Source organism: Salmo salar, chromosome ssa06 (assembly GCF_905237065.1).
Source record: "Salmo salar chromosome ssa06, Ssal_v3.1, whole genome shotgun sequence".
In the NCBI taxonomy this organism is placed as follows: domain Eukaryota; kingdom Metazoa; phylum Chordata; class Actinopteri; order Salmoniformes; family Salmonidae; genus Salmo; species Salmo salar.
The window spans coordinates 39,237,557-39,257,621 of record NC_059447.1 but is presented as its reverse complement, the minus strand read 5'-3'; the positions used below and the strand labels follow the sequence as shown (position 1 = coordinate 39,257,621).

At 40.3% G+C, this 20,065-nt stretch overlaps 1 protein-coding gene across 3 annotated transcripts; it reads right to left on the bottom strand.

Moving 5' to 3' along the window:
- Positions 1 to 1,810: 1,810 nt before the first annotated feature.
- Positions 1,811 to 17,511, bottom strand: LOC106607337 (transcription factor MafK). Of its 3 annotated transcripts, none has more exons than XM_045720544.1 (4): positions 17,285 to 17,497; positions 16,689 to 16,876; positions 6,319 to 6,396; positions 1,811 to 6,231 (listed from the first exon to the last, which is right to left on the bottom strand). In XM_045720544.1, exons 3-4 carry the CDS (start codon positions 6,361 to 6,363, stop codon positions 5,794 to 5,796), a joined length of 483 nt encoding a protein of 160 aa, XP_045576500.1. In that variant the 5' UTR covers positions 6,364 to 6,396; positions 16,689 to 16,876; positions 17,285 to 17,497; the 3' UTR covers positions 1,811 to 5,793. The 3 variants fall into 3 exon arrangements, with proteins under 3 accessions (XP_045576500.1, XP_014059681.1, XP_014059680.1); XM_014204206.2 differs by having other exon boundaries at positions 16,689 to 16,798; XM_014204205.2 differs by lacking the exon at positions 16,689 to 16,876 and having other exon boundaries at positions 17,285 to 17,511.
- Positions 17,512 to 20,065: the final 2,554 nt, after the last annotated feature.

Here is a 20,065-nt window from a genome sequence, read left to right as displayed (position 1 = left end):
GTCATGTGCCTTTTACTGAGGAGTGGCTTCCATCTGGCCACTCTACCATAAAGGCCTGATTGGTGGAGTGCTGCAGAGATGGTTGTCCTTCTGGAAGGTTCTCCCATCTCCACAGATTAACTCTCAGGTTCTTGATCACCTCCCGGACTAAGGTCCTTCTCCCCCGATTGCTCAGTTTGGCCGGGTGGCCAGCTCTAGGAAGAGTCTTGGTGGTTCCAAACTTCTTCCATTTAAGAATGATGGAGGCCACTGTGTTCTTGGGGACCTTCAATGCTGTAGACACTTTTTGTTACCCTTCCCCAGACCTTTGCCTCACAATCCTGTTCCAACAATTCCTTCGACCTCATTCATGGCTTGGTTTTTGCTCTGACATGTGGGACCTTGAATAGACAGGTGTGTGCCTTTCCAAATCATATCTAATCAATTTAATTTACCACAGGTGGACTCCAATCAAGTTGTAGAAACATCTCAAGGATGATTAATAGAAACAGGATGCACCTGAGCTCAATTTCAAGTCTCATAGCAAAGGGTCTGAATACTCACGTAAATAATGTATTTCAGTTTTTTATTTTTAATACATTTGCAAACATTTCAAAATAACTTTTTTGCTTTGTCATTACTGGGTATTTTGTGTAGATTGATGCTTTTAGTTTTTTTAATCCATTTTAGAATAAAGCTTTAATGTAAAAAAAAATGGAAAAGGGAAGAGGTCTGAATACTTTCCGAATGCACTGTTTTTGTTGAGTGTATGAGCCGAAAAACAAAGGTCATGTGGTTTGGTAAGAAGAATGACCCTCTCCCCACAGGTGTGATTACAACCTCTGAGGGTTTAGAGCTTGAGGTAGTCACCTCATACAAGTACTTGGGAGAATGGCTAGACGGTACACTGTCCTTCTCTCAGCACCTCACTGTAGACTAAAGGGTGATTTATCATTTAACCAATACATTTTTTTAATTTTTAATTTTAAATCAGGAAATCTAAACTATAGTATGGTCCTTTGGGTGAAGGATTGTTGACATTTATTTGACATTTGTATCTGAAAGCGTAATTGAGAAATAATACCAACTCCATAAAGCAAATATTTGTGTCATATGAAGCTTCACTGCTTACTCTGAAATATGGGTAGTATTTTGATTTTTCTTACATTATTTTATTAATTTTAAAAAATATAAAGATGAATATAGAAAACATGCAAATATTTCTATATATCGTTGAGCATAATATACTTTATGGGCATATCAATTTTCCAGAGTGGGATCTCTGCTAGTTTTAAAGTTATGGCCCTTTTTCTACAGAGAAATTGGTACAGTAGGCAATGTAACCAATCACAGCCCTGCTTTTACTTGTATCATTGCACATCCTGAAAATCACCAACAGAAGGTGACCATTTTTGTCCATTTTCACATTCACTCAGTTGGTAACGCTTACAACACTTACTGAAATTCAGCGAAACGTGTTTAATATTTGTAACCAGGATTTGACAGTGACTTCTACATTGGACACTTATATTATTGACATTTTCAAAAATTACAATGAAAAAAATTCTAAAAAAACAAAACTCCTATGTGTAGCACCTTTAAAGGAGGCCTGGGTAAGGCCAAATTGTTATTAATATGCCAACATTGATTCATTATTTCTCTATTATGCTTTGATTAAAAAATCAATATTTGTCAACAATCCTTCCCACACAGGATCTTTCTATGGATTAAAGTTTGTGAAAATCCCCCAAACTCTGGGCCTTTTTTTGTCCTGGTTTCCTGAGGAATCACCCTATAGTGTTTGAAATCATTCAAGGAGTTAGACAAAAAAAATGAGAAAAAAAGCTTTATTTAAAAGTACAAAAACAGACACAGCAGACGTCTATTTACAGGAAAAATTTACCTCCTTGTTTTCAATCGAAAAAGAAACAAATTATTTTATTTGTACAGGAGGGTATTTCATTAAACGCAAAAAGTAAATAAATGAATGTAAATAAAATAATTTAGATGTTGAAAATACAATTTACAGAAAATCAATCAAATAAATATTGAAGTTCAAATAAAATACATACTAGTTAGCAGAGTAATGAAAGGTCACGCATGGTACGGTTTCTCTTCAAAGTGCTGCCTCATTATTATTTTATTTACTCACCATCAGCTAGAAAGCGGAATAATAGAATTATCATCATGCCTCATTAACTACCACAAACTAGACAAATTAGCATCTAATCTAGTGTCGTTGTGGCTGTGCATTAAAACTTGAGATCCCATTCATTGTGAAAGTCCAAACGATAACATTTTTTATAGTTAACATACAATTGTGTGATACAAAGTGGAAGATGGTGAGTGAAAGCATAACATCCATTGTATTACAACTGTTATTCTTTCACCCACCACCACCTTGTTTACTCATTTGAATGTTGACGTATACAAAGTACTAATTTGGAGCAGCATACTTTATATGTCATGGAACTGTTTTACCAATTTATAAGTACATCTGCTGAACATAGGACATTTAACATGCATGTTCTGTGTGCGTTTATGGAAAATAGCTTGTAGGACTGACTGACAGAGCAAATATAGGAAAGATGTGTAGGCCTACATAAAACATAGTGTAGATATAATCAGGTGAAGAATATACAATCATTTAACCACGGCAGCCTAAAAGGCAACATATAGCAAAACGTACAAGATAAACATTTAAAAGTGCCCACTTGGTTTTTGAACTATCCAATTTCCTTACCGTTGCATTATAATGGCTCATATCAGAAAAGATGCAATCAACCATGGCAGAAAAACATGTTATCTACATTGCCCTCTAGTTGCTAGCAGTTTCATTCATTACAGTGCCCTGTGCATATGAATTTGCCATCTTCAATGTTCAATCCAACTCTAGGAGCAAAGTTCTTTATTTCTAGATCGAGGGTACTGAGGGATAACACAGCCACCTGCTGTGCAGGAAGAGCATAACTACTAGTGCTTCCATACTCCATCTTCAGCTGGCAGAGCTATGTGTAGATGTGTATCAAGCCTTAGTGAGTTTCAATACAACTAGGGAGGAAAATGCAGCTTGGGTTACATAGAAATTAATCTTTGTTGGATGTTTATTTTGACACAAAAGTATATGTTTTGCACTCAAATTTGAGTCAGACAGTATTGTGGCTTTGTTTAGAACAAAATTGAATGAAATTGAAAGCAATAACTAATGGATAAAAGTCATAAATTGATATGCAATTGGACTGCAAAAGTCTCCAAAACAATTTGATCAATAATAATGTGCTTATTCACAGCATTTATAAAGACTACCAGCAGAGGTCAGTGTAAAGCTCAGAAAAGGGTGCTAAATAATTCAAGTGTTTTCACTTCAACTTTAATTTCATAACTTGCATTCTGCGGTATATTCTCCTCCAAATTGTAATACTTGTATCTGTTTCATAGCTGTCACAAAAGCATCAACTCAAACTTCAAAAGTCTTGGAGTTTAGCAATGTGATACAAACGTAACTTCCTTATAATAGCATGTGGGCATATGGCAATTAGTTACCAAAGTAAGTCTTTTCTATCAAAATATACCCAATCCAGCTACTCTAAAACAGTCGTGACTGTAAACACAGACAACCTAATTTGCAGAATAGCCGAGGGTAGTTTCCAAGTAATAATTATGAACTGACCTTCAAAGACAAATACAACTATAAAGTCAGCAGAATAGATTCCTTATGATTTAATTGATGCTATAGATAATTGAACTATCCTGCTGAGATAGGCCAGAAAATAGGAGACAATTACAAGATCACACCACTCCCAGGTATTTAATATCCCTATAATAAAGCAACAATTATAGAAAAACACACATATATAAAAACATGGGAATTAAAGTGTAATAACAAATATACCAAATGAAAACACAACATGAGAATGATAAGAGCACAGCAATGGCCCTGCCTGAAATAGCAGAGGGCCATGCAGCAGCAAAGTCCCCCTTAGTGCTCTTTACAGCTAAGAAACAGGGGAAGAGGAAAAGTCATGTCCACTGGGGTAAGAGAAAACCTTGACAAGAGCCAACTCTAGACTTCACTCGTGACTAACTGTGATAAGTGCTGAAATGCAAAAACTATAGATTCTAGATAATTATCCAGAACTGGCACTTATAAACTTCAAAAAGCATACTCAATCTGTGCTTGTTTACGGGTAACATTTGAAGCTAACGTGCCATTGGATTTGGTCATGACACCATTCCTAGAGTTTTTTTTCTTGAGTTTTATGCCGGGATTCCTCTTACCCAAGAGTCTGTGTCGAAAGCATTTATGTTCAATGTCTACTGTTTCAGAGAGTTACCAACACCGGCAGCAGCACTTTCAGACGACCCAACAGTAGGAATGATTTGTAAGAGGACGGCGTTCTCAATGTAAAGTGACAGGAGGCAGTTGAGAGCTTCAATTTTCCTTATCTTGCATTGAAACTAAAATAGAGGCTCTAGCTTAAGTCTGTAATATACAGGAATTCATTGAATTGCATTTCATTTGTCAAGGCAGCTCCCATTATCACTATATCCAATATGGATTACCTACCATGAAATATGGCATAGCATGGAGAGGGAAGTTCAGAGGCAAAATATCATAGGTAAGTGCTTGTCTTAATAACATAAAATAAATATGCCACCCTTGGCAATAGTTATAAACTAGCTGCAACTTTAGCAATTCTGGGATAGACCACAAACTATGATCAGCATCATACAATCTCCCATTGCTAAAGTAATACACGAATGGACTGCGGTATTTCCCAAAAAGATGCTTCAGGTGTCCTATGATTTTAGATGTAAATTTGCAGCTATATGATTTTTAACATTTGCAAACCGTGATCTAACAGTTTCATAGTAAGTGCCGTTCAATGATCTGTCATTTGCCTAATTTGTGTTTTACTTGTACTGTAGATTTAGTTCCTCACAGCTGCATGGAGGATAACCTATGAGTATGTTTGTATTCTTATATGTAGGCAATGCTATATACCTGCAAGTCTAATCTACAGTCTAAACCAGATAAAAGTTGTCCAATGTCAAAAGGGCCTGGTTCATCCAGCTAAACATGCTTGGTCAGTTATCAAATATATATATCCTTACTTTTATTTTTTTTACAGTTGTCAAGCTGCCTTTGAAATTGGAAATATAAAAGCTTAAAATATTGAACATACTGTATGAGTGACAAAAAAATTGAATATTATTGAGAGATCATTCCGAGATCAGTTTAAGGCAAAAGCTTCAATGCCTCAATTTTCATTGAGATAGTATATGCTTTCATATACAGAAGAAAGAAGGCTTTTAGGCTTAGATCAGCGTTTTTTTGTTTGTTATTTTAAATATTTATAATGTATTAATACTGTATTTATGAAAATAATATATTACTTTATACTCTGTAAATGCAAGATACCACAGGCATCAGAGCTGTCTCAGACCAGTGCTGCCATCGCGGGGTATAATATCAAGTATCCACTCACACTGTAGTATGAGCTAATCTCTGTCATCAGTCAAGGAGAGAGGGTCAGAGGCCCAATGCCCTGCCGGTGCTGGGGAGGTTGTAGCACAGTGCACAGACAATGTAGATTATGTACAGTATGTGAGAGAAAGAGAAAGAGAGTAGAGAATAAATGCAGCATCATGTTATCATCACACAGAGCTAGTGGCCACCCCACCCCCTTCCCTCAGTCTAATTACTGAGCTTCCTCTCAGCATGGGTCAGGTGCCATTGGTTTCAGGCTGGATCGGGTCGTAACCGGTAAGGACCAGGCAGGACGGTGAGACGAGAGCGTAGTCCTGTCGACACTAGGAGGGAGCTGAGAAGGAGGTTGGGCTGGAGTTGTGGTTGTTTGTAGACTTGATGATGGTGATGACGCTGGTGGTGGCCACCTTGCCTGGTGAGAGAGGCCCGCAGGTGACAGTCCGGGCAAAGCACTGCAGGGCCTCATACTTGGCGCGCAGGGCGTCCAGCTCCAGCCTCATGCTGGCGTTCTCCCGGGCCAGCTTGTCTACCTCGTGCTGCAGCTCCTGCTTCTGCCTCTCCAGCTCCTCCTTCTGGGTGACCCGCTTGATGCGGCAGCTGGCGGCGTAGCCGCGGTTCTTCAGGGTCCTCCGCCGCTGCTTCAGCCGCACCACATCCTCCTTGGTCAGCCCGCGCAGGTGTGTGTTGAGCTCGCGCACCGACATGGCCACCAGCTCGTCATCACAGAGGGCCGGAGCATTCTCACCCACTTCCTTCTTAACCTGCAACAGAGACAACCGTTGATGAGATTCTGGACCTTTCCTGAACTCATCATTTACATTAAAGATGGTGTACGAATACAAATTTACCTTTAAAGTCTTGTTTGCTTTAAACTGAGTCGTCATACCCTGCATGCATAAACTGGCCAGAATCCCACAGATGTCACACTGCAAAACAAAGAAGGGAAAATTGGAATTGGAATAAAAAAAAGGTATATATTTGTATGCATAATGTAGTGTATTCGTTGTGAAATTAAAGTGTCGGGTTTGAGTGTAGCCAAGTTCAGATACAGCCATCCTAAGAAGCCACTCCCCTTTCCCAAGAAATCTATTGAAGAGATCCCACAACAACATTCCTGAGTTAGTTACATCATCTGTAACCAGCTCAGTAGATTCTCTAGTAACAGAGACTGCCAGCAGAGGTCAGCATCACACTGGAAGATGATGAATACACAGACTGCTGGGCAAACCTGTTTACTTGCTGCTGTAGGGAGGGCCCTCACAATGTAGTTCACTAGACCGTAGCAAGACAGCAAGAATAGAAACAGGTCAGCTCTCACCACACAGCTTGTCTGAGCCCTCTGCTTAGAAACTGGGCATGGCCTATTTTGGTCAAAATTGTTTTTAGAAAAAGGCCTATCTGAACACTATAGTGAAACGCATGCCTTTGAGACTGCCACCATGGCCAAAAAGAGAGAGAGACTGCTGTGTACCTGACTGTGAATAAAGGCCCACATTCTCCCAAGGCTCCATTTCAGCACCCTGACTTGCTCTCTAGGCAACAGCTGCCATGGAAATGCCCTGAAAATGGGTTTGGGAGTATAGTCACATGGTCAGCCAAAGGGTAAACAAGTCTCATTCATAACCCTGTCATACACATGGTAGACATTACAAGGGCAGGTCAGTTTGAAGAACTTTAAGTGAGGATCACCAATAGTTTAGGGAGTGTGTACAATAACAGTCTCAAACTCTGAACATCGGCCCCTATTTTTAATTTCCCTCAGACCTAATGCATAGTCTCTTTTTAGATACAGTACTATTTAACCTAACATGGCCTACATTGACCCGTATGGGTCTCCTCTTTATAACACAGAACAAATGCCTACGTCAACAGTAAAACTACCCAACAAACACAAGCCTACATTTATGGTCATACTGAACTTCATACTGAAGTCATGTAGATATGTGGGAAATTCCTGAAGATCGTGTGTCACAGAGGAATAGTTTCCCTTATGGTCAGGGGTGTATTTTTGTAGTGAGACAATGTACTCTATTTGGTTTAGGACTTGTGTCTGCCTGTCTGGCTCGTATTACACTGGGCTTTCCTGAGCTGCTACATGCCCTTATTTAACGCTGCTGGATATATTTAGCTCACTGTGCTGCTGACGCAAAATTCTGCCAGCTAAACAATTTAGGTGAACATGTGATACCTCATTAAGAGGCCAAATATTCCATCCGGCGCTTTGAGCTGCACTTTCTCGAACAAGATACAACAACCCAAAGGGTGAGGTTTTAATGACTATTCCTTTAGGGAAGTTCATCTCATGCCCCCTCATGCTGATCACAGCAGTTTCTGACAGCTGTTGCTGGGTTGACCTTGTGTTGAAGAGCTGAAGTGGTTTCACTGTATCTACAATAGAAATACTGTTCTTGCATCGAAAGTCTTAGTCAGAGGTCCTAAGTGGAAAGGGGCAGAATGCTAAATGATTGGTCTGATGATAATGGAAAGTTCACTGGCTTTGGCACTGAATCTGAACATATCACTTATAAGTTCTTAGTCAGCCATCTGTTTTGTCTTTTGTAAAACCACATCGGAGGTACAGCCTGTGCCTGGCCGCATGTTTCTGTAATGAAGGGATACATGAATGTAGAGAGGGGACACACACAATCCTAACTTGGAAAATGAACCAATAGATTCTTCTGTTTTGTGTGGATTTAAGAACCACATGAAAACTTGTTTGGTGAACCATCACGTCTGATACTTGTTTTGGCCATCCCCTTTGAACCTCATTTGAAATTCACTTGGGTTTTCAACTTAACTATAGGAAAAAGAGTAGAGAAAAGCATACACATTGCCTTATTTTGGCACATGTATGCATCTTTGAATCAAGCACTGCACGGCCAGCCAAAAATGTAAGACAACGTTCCAGCAAGTTGGCTGAAAGAGCCTGTTTTGAATTGTTGCATCAGGGGGGAGACCCTGGGTAATATTCCATGAGACGCGAATATCATGAAATGGGATGGAAAGGCCTCCCTCTCCGTACACGGGGTGCTCAAGCTTTACAGCTCAGAGGCCACGTTGTTTCCTTCAAATTCCTTCTGCATGTGCTCCTCTCTGTTTTTGCAAATGACACTAAGTCGAGCTCCACTTTGCTGCTTTCCTTCTTCCAGAGAGGAAAAGAGCAGTAATGTCCAAAGACCAAATCCCTGTTTTGATCATCTTTCAGGACGAGCAAGAGGCACATTTTACAATTCAGTACCGCTTTTGACTGTGCACATTTCACGGTCCTCCAGAAAACCATTTCCCTTTTCACCTTTTTGAGTGCTTCAGCTCGTGTCAGAGAAGACCTTAAAGTAAAGCCATAGAAGGTGGCTGAAGTGTGGATAACAGAACCACCTTTCTGACTGAGCACACACACAAACACAAAGGAAAGAGGCCCCAAGTTTCAATTGGGAGGATAAATGTACTCAGAATAGATCCTGTGTAATGCACCCATCTCTGAGAGGAGGGCTTAGTCTACTCAGATGTAAAGACGTCGCTGTAAAATCTTACAAATGTCTGGACTTCAGATGCGTCTCATATCTAAGTCTAACAACAGCCAGAATGAATCAAGTGTTTACGACTAACAGGGATACAGAGTAGGACTATCCCTAATTTGCATCCTGTAGCACAAACTCCAAAAGGTTCTGGGACACTAAAGTCCATGGAGAATAAGAACACCTCTTCCCAGTTGCCCACTTCACTGAGGCTAGCAAACACCGTCACCACCGATAAATCCACGATAATTAAGTATTTTTCTACGGCTGGCCATGCTTTGCACCTGGCTACCCTTACCCCAGTCAACAGCCCTGCACCCCCCACAGCAACTTGCCCAAACCTCCCCCATTTCTCCTTCACCCAAATCCAGATAGCTGATGTTCTGAAAGTTGCAAAATCTGGACCTCTACAAATCAGCTGGGCTAGACAATCTGGACCATCTCTTTCTAAAATTATCCGCCGCAATTGTTGCAACCCCTATTACTAGCCTGTTCAACCTCTCTTTCGTATCATCTGAGATCCACAAAGATTGGAAAGCTGCCGCGGTCATCCCCCTCTTCAAATGGGGGAGACACTCTAGACCCAAACTGTTACAGACCTATATCTATCCCACCCTGCCTTTCTAAGGTCTTTGAAAGCCAAGTTAACAAACAGATCACAGATCATTTCGAATCCCAATCTGGGAATCCCGAATCTCCGCTATGCAATCTGGTTTCCGAGCTGGTCATGGGTGCACCTCGGCCACACTCAAGGTCCTAAATGATATCATAACCACCATCGATAAAAGACAATACTGTGCAGCCGTATTCGTCGACCTGGCCAAGGCTTTCGACTATCAATCACCACATTCTTATCGGCAGACTCAACAGCCTTGGTTTCTCAAATGACTGCCTCGCCTGGTTCACCAACTACTTCTCAGACAGAGTTCAGTGTGTCAAAATCACAAGGCCTGTTGTCCGGACCTCTGACAGTCTATGGGGGCGTCACAGGGTTCAATTCTCGGGCCAACTCTTTTCTCTGTATACATCAATGATGTCGCTCTTGCTGCGGGTGATTCTCTGATCCACCTCTACGCAGACGACACCATTCTGTATACTTCTGGCCCTTCTTTGGACACTGTGTTAACTAACCTCCAGACGAGCTTCAATGCCATACAACTCTCCTTCCGTGGCCTCCAACTGCTCTTAAATGCAAGTAAAACTAAATGCATGCTCTTCAACCGATCGCTGCCCGCACCTGCCCGCCCGTTCAGCATCACTACTCTGGACGGTTCGGACTTAGAATATGTGGACAATTACAAATACCTAGGTGTCTGGTTAGACTGTAAACTCTCCTTCCAGACTCACATTAAGCATCTCCAATCCAAAATTAAATCTAGAATCGGCTTCCTATTTTGCAACAAAGCATCCTTCACTCATGCTGCCAAACATACCCTCGTAAAACTGACTATCCTACTGATCCTTGACTTCGGCTATGTCATTTACAAAATAGCCTCCAACACTCTACTCAGCAAGTTGGATGCAGTCTATCACAGTGCCATCCGTTTTGTCACAAAAGCCCCATATACTACCCACCACTGCGACCTGTATGCTCTCGTTGGCTGGCCCTCGCTTCATATTCATCACCAAACCCACTGGCTCCAGGTCATCTATAAGTCTTTGCTAGGTAAAGCCCCGCCATATCTCAGCTCACTGGTCACCATAGCAGCATGCGCTCCAGCAGGTATATTTCACTGGTCACCCCCAAAACCTATTCCTCCTTTGGCTGCCTTTCCTTCCAGTTCTCTGCTGCCAATGACTGGAAAAAAATGCTAAAATCCCTGAAGCTGGAGACTCATATCTCCCTCACTAACTTTAAACATCAGCTGTCAGAGCAACTCACAGAGCATTGTATCTGTAAATAGCCCATCCAACTACCTCATCCATGTTTTGTTTTTTTCTCCTTTGGACCCCAGTATCTCTACTTGCACATTCATCTTCTGCACATCTATCACTCCAGTTTTTAATTGCTAAATTGTAATTACTTCGCCACTACGGCCTATTTATTGCGTTACCTCCCTAATCTTACCTCATTTGCACACACTGTATATAGATTTTTTCTATTGTGTTATTGACTGTACGTTTGTTTATTCCATGTGTAACTCTGTTGTTTGTGTCGCACTGCTTTGCTTTATCTTGGCCAGGTCGCAGTTGTAAATGAGAACTTGTTCTCAACTGGCCTACCTGATTAAATAAAAGGTCAAATAAAAAAATAAAAATAAAATAAATAACTTAGTTAGACAACACTTAAGTTTCCATGATGAGAGAGGGAGCATTTACACACAAGGTGGTGGCTAAACAGATGGAAAATAGAAACCATTTTCTGGCCACAGGAAAAGCCTGATGATTTCAGCACCATATTTCATCAGCTCACGTAGTCCAGATCATGAGGAAATGACTCATCGTATCAAAGCACACAAGTCCAGCTGACAACATTACTGTAGGCTCCAGATGCAGCCCACTGCTAATAATCACTGTTCTCTGCCCAATTGAACTCTGTTGGAAAAAGTGAACATAACCTTTGTCATAGTTTGTTGTTTAGTCATTCAGTGTAATTGACATTAATGACTTACTCAAAGCTTGAGCCAAGAACTAGGGCTATAGCTTTGCTAAAATACTCTAGAATGAGTTTTACTTAGGTGCATATTAAATCAGCACCACAGTATCAGCCCAGGCAGTAACCATTAATAATGGACGAATAACTGCCTTTTAAGCACTGATCGTGACCTGGCTAGAAAAACAAACCAATAAGCTGCAGGCCTGTTATGGTATTAGTCCAGAGACAATGTGTGAAATGTGACTCCGTTTCGTTTTTGTCATTCAGACATCAGCTCAAATTCAAATCTGTGTGCTTGGTTTATGACAGGTACTGTTCTGGGGCCTGACGTTTCGCTAAAATAAACAGCACATCAAAGTGCTGAGTGCTCAGGTCCTAGTGATAGATGAAGTGTTGGCTTGTCTTGGCTGCTTGTTTTCCTTCTCTTTTCGATTCGTTTTGGAGTTTGGGTTTGGTGGAAAACAGACACGCTACGTTCCTCTGAGAGAGCAGAGCGAGCTTGATGGAGCTCCCTTCTGTTCAGAATGTCTCCTCTGTTTTCTCAGGGAGTTGGGGAGGAGAGAGCCTTCCTCCAGACTATGCTGTGGTGGTGCACTCTGCTCTGCACTCCAGCGCAGCACATTTGGAGAGATGTTATGTAAAGGAAATGGAGAGCATAGCCGAGCCATGAGTCATGCTGTTTACTGGTAAGAACTAGGACGAGCGGCAGGGAATCACACCCTCCCAAACTGACGTTTCCTGGAAATGAACGTTGTTTCTCAGGGCAGAAGGAAAAGTACAGGAAACGGCTGGCATAACCGCCGGAACTTTTTTACAGAAAAGGGAGGAGGTAGATATCTGAGCGAAGCAAACTTTCCAGCTGGGGACATAGGAATTCAAAAGAATGTCAAGTACGCACACAGCAAGGACAAATCTGTCCAGTTATTACCTAACTAAAGCCATTCCATAGTACACATTGAATAACAATGAAGATCAATGAGAAAACAAATGACCATTACATTTTCCAACTTCAAATAACAAAGGAGTTCAGTACTTGTTAACACAAGAGACTTGAGATTACATCAGCAGGAGAAAAACGACAGTCATTAATCCAATCCCGGCTCTCCATTAAGTTGTTAATATTCTTATTTCAGTCTGAGTACCCAGGTTCTCAGATGTAAAAGTGAGAAAGTTCAGGACATTTCTCCTTGTTTACTGTATACCACCTAATACCATAATTACAAAAACAAGGCACTTTACTCGAGACTATCCCTCCACACCCCAGACCACAATGTGGCGGGAGCATTGGTCTGAGATCCAGGAAGTCATCCAGGAATGGGCTGGGTGCAGATCCTGGTGGTTGGTACAACACAGGCACCTAAGGGGCCCTTGTTGAGAGATGCCAGTGTATATCTCTCCATGCTTCAGTGTAAACTTGTTAATGGGACTGTTAATCTGTACATGTAATACAGTACTGTAAATATGTGTCATCTGTCATAGCTGTGTAATTCTTATGACATGGTCTTTGCCTCTAGAAATAAATTATTAGAACATATAGTAAGGAAATTAAGTTACACATTTCACAGTTAAAAAGGAAGTTTACACACAAAAATATCTGACTTGGGTTTCCTTTTGAGTCATACCTTTTCACTAACCACAGAAATTTCACAATACACTGCAAAACCCACAATGAGTACAGGGGGTGGAGGAGAACACGCAGAACACTCAATACTATGAAAACTGTGGCCATCATTAACCATTATGAGTATGTATACATCATATTGTCATGCTGAAATATTGGGTAGGGAAGTGAGAGAGCAGAAGATGATAAACCCTCTCTCTCCTCCAGACATCACATTGGGAACCAAGCCACATGTTAACCTCATGACAGAGCATGGATATGATGCACTTGGTGTGGGAGCTCACCACCACCACATATACCTCATTAACAGTGACTCAGGACATTGGCAGCCTCTTAGACAAGGTTTCAAGGCCCTCATACAGTGTGGAAAGTTTTGGATGAGAAAGGACTCCTCTCATATTTTCCATATAAATCACAATGACAGTAAAGTGTCCAAGAATATGATCCCAGTCTGGAGACATGCAGTCAGCACCAAAATATGAAATTGCTAAGGATTTCTCTTTGTTTATTCTATAAAGCTGGGCAACGGGACAGAGGCAGAGACAAAAGTCAGCGTAGCAGGCCCGTAGATTCAATTTCATATTGGCCTGTGACACTGCGGTTTCCAAAAGAGATTCTGCTGAACCAGGGCCGACTATGGCACTCTCTCCACTCTCTACTGTCAAACCAGGGTATAGGATAAAAGAACGAAATCACTGATACAGCACTAACAATTTGTCTTTGGGAATGTCTACAGTAGTATTCAATAGGACACGGCACCACACTAGACACTAGCCTTCATAAAGTATTCATACCCCTTGACTTAGTCTACAAATATTGTTGCCTTACAGCCTGAATTCAAAATGAATTAGATTTTTCTCAACCATTTACACACAATAGCCCACAATGGCAAAGTGAAAACGTGTTTTTAGACATTTTTGCTAATTAATTGAAAATCAAATACAGAAATATCTCATATACATACAGTACCAGTCAAAAGTTGGGACACACCTACTCATTCAAGGGTTTTTCTTCCTTGAATGAGTAGATGTGTCCCAACTTTTGACTGGTACTGTAAGTATTCACACCCCTGAGTAAATACTTTGTCAAATCACCTTAGGCAGCGATTACAGCTGTGTCTTTCTGGGTAAGTCTCTAAAGCCTTGTTCACACGGCAGGCTTTAATGCTCAAATCAGTTGTGTTCAGACAGCAGTCATTTGCTGACATGGCTACGCTTGTTGTCATACTCCCGACAGGTGTGTGCATGGGGGTGTAGGCTGATTGATGGTGGCGTTCGTGCTTCCCATCACTCTGAAGTTATGTAGTAAGCTAAGGTGACAATGCCTGCCATGGATATTTCCCAGTTGCTTGAATGTTAAAAATCATTGTAAGAACACTTAAATCCTAAAAGGATAGGATGACCCATCTTTCAAAATAAGTCCTTTTTTGCTAGCCAAGGCAGTCAACTAGCTAGCTAGGTAGCTGTTTAGCTTTCTAGCACATTCACTAATTTGTTTGTAAACAATTAACAAGCTAATTAGCTACCACATTTTCTTGTCAAACAGTCAACAGAGTAGCTTGCAAGCAACATGATATGACCATTCAGACAAGTCACATGGCCACAAATCAGATTTGTATCAGACTTCAAACCACCTACGAAGGTGGCTTGAAATATCCGACTCCATGTGGCGTTCAGACTGCAGGAAGAATAACAGATTTGAATCAGATATGCAAATAAATAGGATTTGAGACTTCAAACTGCCAATGTGAACACGGCTTAAGAGCTTTGCACACCGGAATTGTGCAACATTTCCCTATTATTCTTTTCCAAATGCTTCAAGCTCTGGCAAATTGATAGATAACCATTTTCAGTTCTTGCCATAGACTTTCAAGTAGATTCAAGTCAAATTGTAACTCTGCTACTCAGGAACATTCACCGTCTTCTTGGTAAGCAACTCCAGTGTAGATTTGGCCCTGTGTTTTAGCAGCGGTAAGAAGGACATCTGTATCTTTGTAGTGACTGGGTGTATTGATACACCATCAAACATGTATTTAATAACTTCACTATGCTCAAAGTTATTTTCAACATCAACTTTTTATTTTTTTCCCCCCATCTACAAATAGGTGCTCTACAAATTGCAAAACCTCCCTGGTCTTGTATGTGTGGGGTGCAGTGATTAAGTAGTCATTCAAAAATCATGTTAAACACTATAGAGTACCACAGCATGAGTCATAATACCCATAAAGGCTAGCGGTCAAACAGGGAAATGGTTCCAATCCTTTTTTCACCATACATTTTTCCCCATATGGGACTTTAGAAACACTTAAAATAAGGGCTGTGTTTCATTTAGGCTTACCCTGGCATGACATTTTGATAACCGTGTAAATCTCTAGGACATATTTACCCACCAAAAATGAAATGCTAATTCCAGTCTCAGCATGACAATGCCCCCGTGCACAAAGTGAAGGCCATACAGAAATGATTTGTTGAGATCGGTGTGGCCTGCACAGAGCCCTGACCTCAACCCCATCGAACACCTTTGTTACCATTTACCATTTTACATTTTAGCAGACGCTCTTATCCAGAGCGACTTACAGTAGTGAATGCATACATTTCATACATTTTTTTCTCCGTACTGGTCCCCCTGTGGGAATCGAACCCGCAAACACCATGCTCTACCAACTGAGCCACACGGGACCACTGGGATGTTGAACGCTGACTGCGAGCCAGGCCTAATCGCCCAACATCAGTGCCCGACCTCACTAATGCTCTTGTGGCTGAATGGAAGCAAACCTTCCCATTTTACATTTTAGTCATTTAGCAGACGCTCTTATCCAGAGCGACTTACAGTTGCATACATTTAATTTCATGCATTTTCGTACTGGCCCCCCGTGGGAATCGAACCCACAACCCTGGCGTTGCGCACACCATGCTGGCGTTGCAAACACCATGCTCTACCAACTGAGCCACAGGGAGTGGAGACGGTTATAGCACCAAAAGGGGGACCAACTCCATATTAATGCCCACAATTTTGGAATGAGATGTTCTTAAAGCAAATGTCCACAAACTTTTGGTCATGTAGTGTATTTAGGCATGCCAGAACAAGACAGTTCAGATTTTCATAACTTGTAAACATAAAAAAACAACTAATTCCAATGTACCCCTTTTACCAAAGAGTACCATCTGTCTACCACAATATACTATTGCTTAACTTAGCAGAGCAAACATAATTCCACTTTGACATTAAGGGGCATTGTGTTTAATTTAATTCATTTTAAATTCAGGCTGTAACAACAAAATGTGGAAAAAGTCAAAGGTGTGAATACTTTCTGAAGGCACTGTATATTGCAAATTATATATAATAAACTGAACATAAACCTAACTCCTACAGTATATACTACATTTAAGGAAAATAAACACTGCCATATTTGCTGATAATTACAGTAGCCCACACACTTTTAAGGGCCTTGATATAGTAAAACAAGCAAATCGTAGAATTACTCACGTCTGAATCAGGGGCAACGTTTTATAACTCGGCTCCGTCTTCATTATTTTTATCCGCTTTACTAGCCTCCTGGTGGTCTATCCCCACACCGTGCACTTTGACTCAGAATTCTAAAACCCAAACCACGTGTTGTTTCCTTCAGTCGTAAATATAGATGTGGACAACGATATGGATACAGTAATAGATCTCTGAAAATATTACACATTTTCAAGTTATTAAGAGGCAGAAGTAAAACATTATCCTTCAAAATATTACGATGGGTAAATAGATGGAATAAAAAAATAAAAACTATTCAGAAAATCACGATTGTTAAATTGGTGAAAAAAGTTCATTTCTGGCGTTACGCTACTCCAACACGTGTCCATATATAGCAGAACAATATTTGCAAATAACCATAAAAGTTTGCAAACTATTTCAAATTGTTAAGATGGGCCTAAAAATTACCAAGTACGTTGATAACATGTAAATTAAATGTTTGGTTAAACCTGATCTTACTTGTTGATACATGCGTAAAATCGAATCTGTCACCGTGATAGCATCAGCAATTTTAGAGAGGAATGTCAAAACATCTCCCAGAAAAGCGCTCGTACCCTCACCTTATGAAAGCGGATATTCTCCTTCGGGAAAGCGTAAAGCTTGTGAAGTTTCCGTCCTATACGGGTTGAAGGTACTTGTCGCAATTCTGAAAGGCGTCCAGCAGTCGAACCGAAATGTATCCCCGTACTAAATTAACTACAAAACAACAACAATGTATCAACATTCCACTCCGTGCTTCCGCAAGCACTCTCGTCACCAATTCCTCGTGACCGCCCCCTCCATTCATGAAAATAACTTTCTGCTGACGTGAACGAGGCGGGAAACTAGGCGAAGCTAGAAATAGACGCAGTTTGCGAATACTTTAGGGGAAATTAGCGAGATAATGTGTAGATTAAATCATTATTATACTAATGATGGGTATCCAAATATAAATAGACTGTTAATACTTCACAAACAATGTCAGCACGTTTTAGCTTTTTATAGGCCGATTCAATAATTCCATGCGCACCTGATTGCACAATGTTTGTTTTTATGTAACTATTAGTGAATCCCTATCCCACATACCTTCCCATAATTTTACATTACAGAATTATCTTTTTTTTTGGTAATCTGACCCTAAAGTTACTGCCTCACTGGTTAATAGAAGAAACAGCGCCATCTGTCTTTTCCAATGTCCTGTCCTTCCAACCTTTCTTTTAAGTTTTGGATTAATTATAGGCTGCATAATGTTGAAGGCTCTGAGCCCAACTATAAACTTGCTTATTCCGCCTTCTTACTAACCACTTACATTACTGCCCCAAGACCATTCTCATGCATGACAATATATAGTCTGAGAAGGGTGACAGACATTCTCTTAGGTGAAATGCTTTAGAAAAAAAACGCTGCATTTTTTATTTAAACAGACAGATAAAATATTCTTCCAAAAACGATTTACTAATTTTAATACTGCATGTTTAAAATGTGTATGTACATGATACACATTAACAGCCTAACTCTAGGGCTCATCTCATTGAACATCCTCAAACTGAGCACAGAGGTTGATAAGCAATGCTGACACACCTTAAGGCTGTGGACTATTTGGCTTCAACAGTATTCACCTGCCACATCAATTTAGATGCACCAATAGAACCATTGAAACAATGAACACGCATTTACACGGGCATTCCAATTCTGGTCTTTTGCCCAATTATTGGCAAAAGATCCGATCTGATTAGTCAAAAGACCATTTAGTGGCAAAAGATCCGAATTGGGCTGCCTGTGTAAACGCAACCATAGACTGCGCTGCAGAGGTTTGAGAATGGAAAAGGTCAAATTTATATGGAAGGGTTGTAAATTACTAAATGATATTCATATAATAATCAACTTGCTCCTTACAATATGCATTAATACATTGATTCAAATCAGGATGTCTTTAGTGAGGACCTCTCCATTACACTGGAAATAATAAGAAAAAAGATTCCCACAAATTTCCTCGCAAAGGAACTGACTAACTCCCGTGGAGTTCACCCACTGTGGCTGGGCCTAGAGCCAGGAGGTTGGTGTATGGTTGTATTTCTGTGGATGACCATTGCCATGGGTGATTCAACACATGAGCGTTTTCCTCAGTAGAGGCATATGGACTAAATTGTACATTGATGTGCTGGGATCTGTACATTTAAAGTTGATAGCAAATGCAGCTTATGAGATGAGTATTTACTCAAGTTTCTGTTATGGGTGGTTCTCATTCTAAAGCAATGCCCAAACCTGCATTATTAGAGCACATCTTGTCAACAGAATTAACATCAGGTTATGTTCGCAATAGTTTATATGCGTCTGTAATCCCCCCCTGAGCATTCTTGTAATTAAAAATATAATTGAATGTGCACTGTGGCATGGGATTGTTTGGCTTGGTGTATAGTTGGGCTGTCGGCAATTCATTATTTTATTGATCATGTGGACGATTTATTAGAAAAATGTGTCACCCATGTTCCACTCCAGCAGTGTCGAAGCCTTTACCTGAGGCAGGACTTGTCTGTTCATGTCTTTGTTTTGACTAAATCAATATTACACAGTAGTGTACTGGGACATGAAACAATAAAGATCAGAGGAGGTGTTATCTTTTATGCCCACGATATCCCACCGATGATGCTGAGCTCGGATAAAATTATCTGAGACAAAAACCTCCAATACCCCAACAGACTGTTGATGATTAACATATACATGATGACTTCACTAACTTCTTCAGTCTAGTTATTAGCAGGGTTTGGGAGTAACTGTTTACATGTAAACAGATTACCAAAAAAAACGAATCAGTTACGTTACCAGCAAATTTTTTTTTGGGAAAAACTAGATGATTACTTCTTGAATTACTTTTATTTTCAGAAAGGATGTTTTCTCAATGACATTCAATTCCTCTTTGTAGTCTTCTAATGCCTCTTGAAGCGAAAGTAATCCAAACATAACTGGAAGTCATCAGATTAGGTTACTGAGTTTGGGTAATACAAAAATTAAGTTACTGACTACAATTTTGGACAGATAACTCGTAACTAACAGATTACATTTAGAAAGTAACCTATTCAACCCTGGGTACTAAGCAAAACAAATTAAAAGGGTTGCAATTGTCACAGCAATATGACTACCACATTGACTTTAGCTTCCTGAGGTGCATACAAAATGGGAGATTCTGTTTTGGGTGGATTTCTCCTTAAAAACATTGACTCATAGTTGCCCGTGAGCTGTTTCTGAAGAAACAGAATACTCACAAATTGGTTTTGCAGGTTTGTGGACTTCCCATGTGACACAGGATTTATATTTGGAACATGACTAAGCATTCCACTGATTTATCCAAAATATGGTTAATA

What these genes read in the sequence shown, in the direction of transcription:
- LOC106607337 (XM_014204205.2), bottom strand. Translation starts at nt 6,363, where the DNA reads ATGCAGGGTATGACGACTCAGTTTAAAGCAAACAAGACTTTAAAG. An exon ending in AAGCAAACAAGACTTTAAAG is followed by an intron (nt 6,232 to 6,318) that starts GTAAATTTGTAT and finishes TCTCTGTTGCAG; the next exon opens with GTTAAGAAGGAAGTGGGTGA.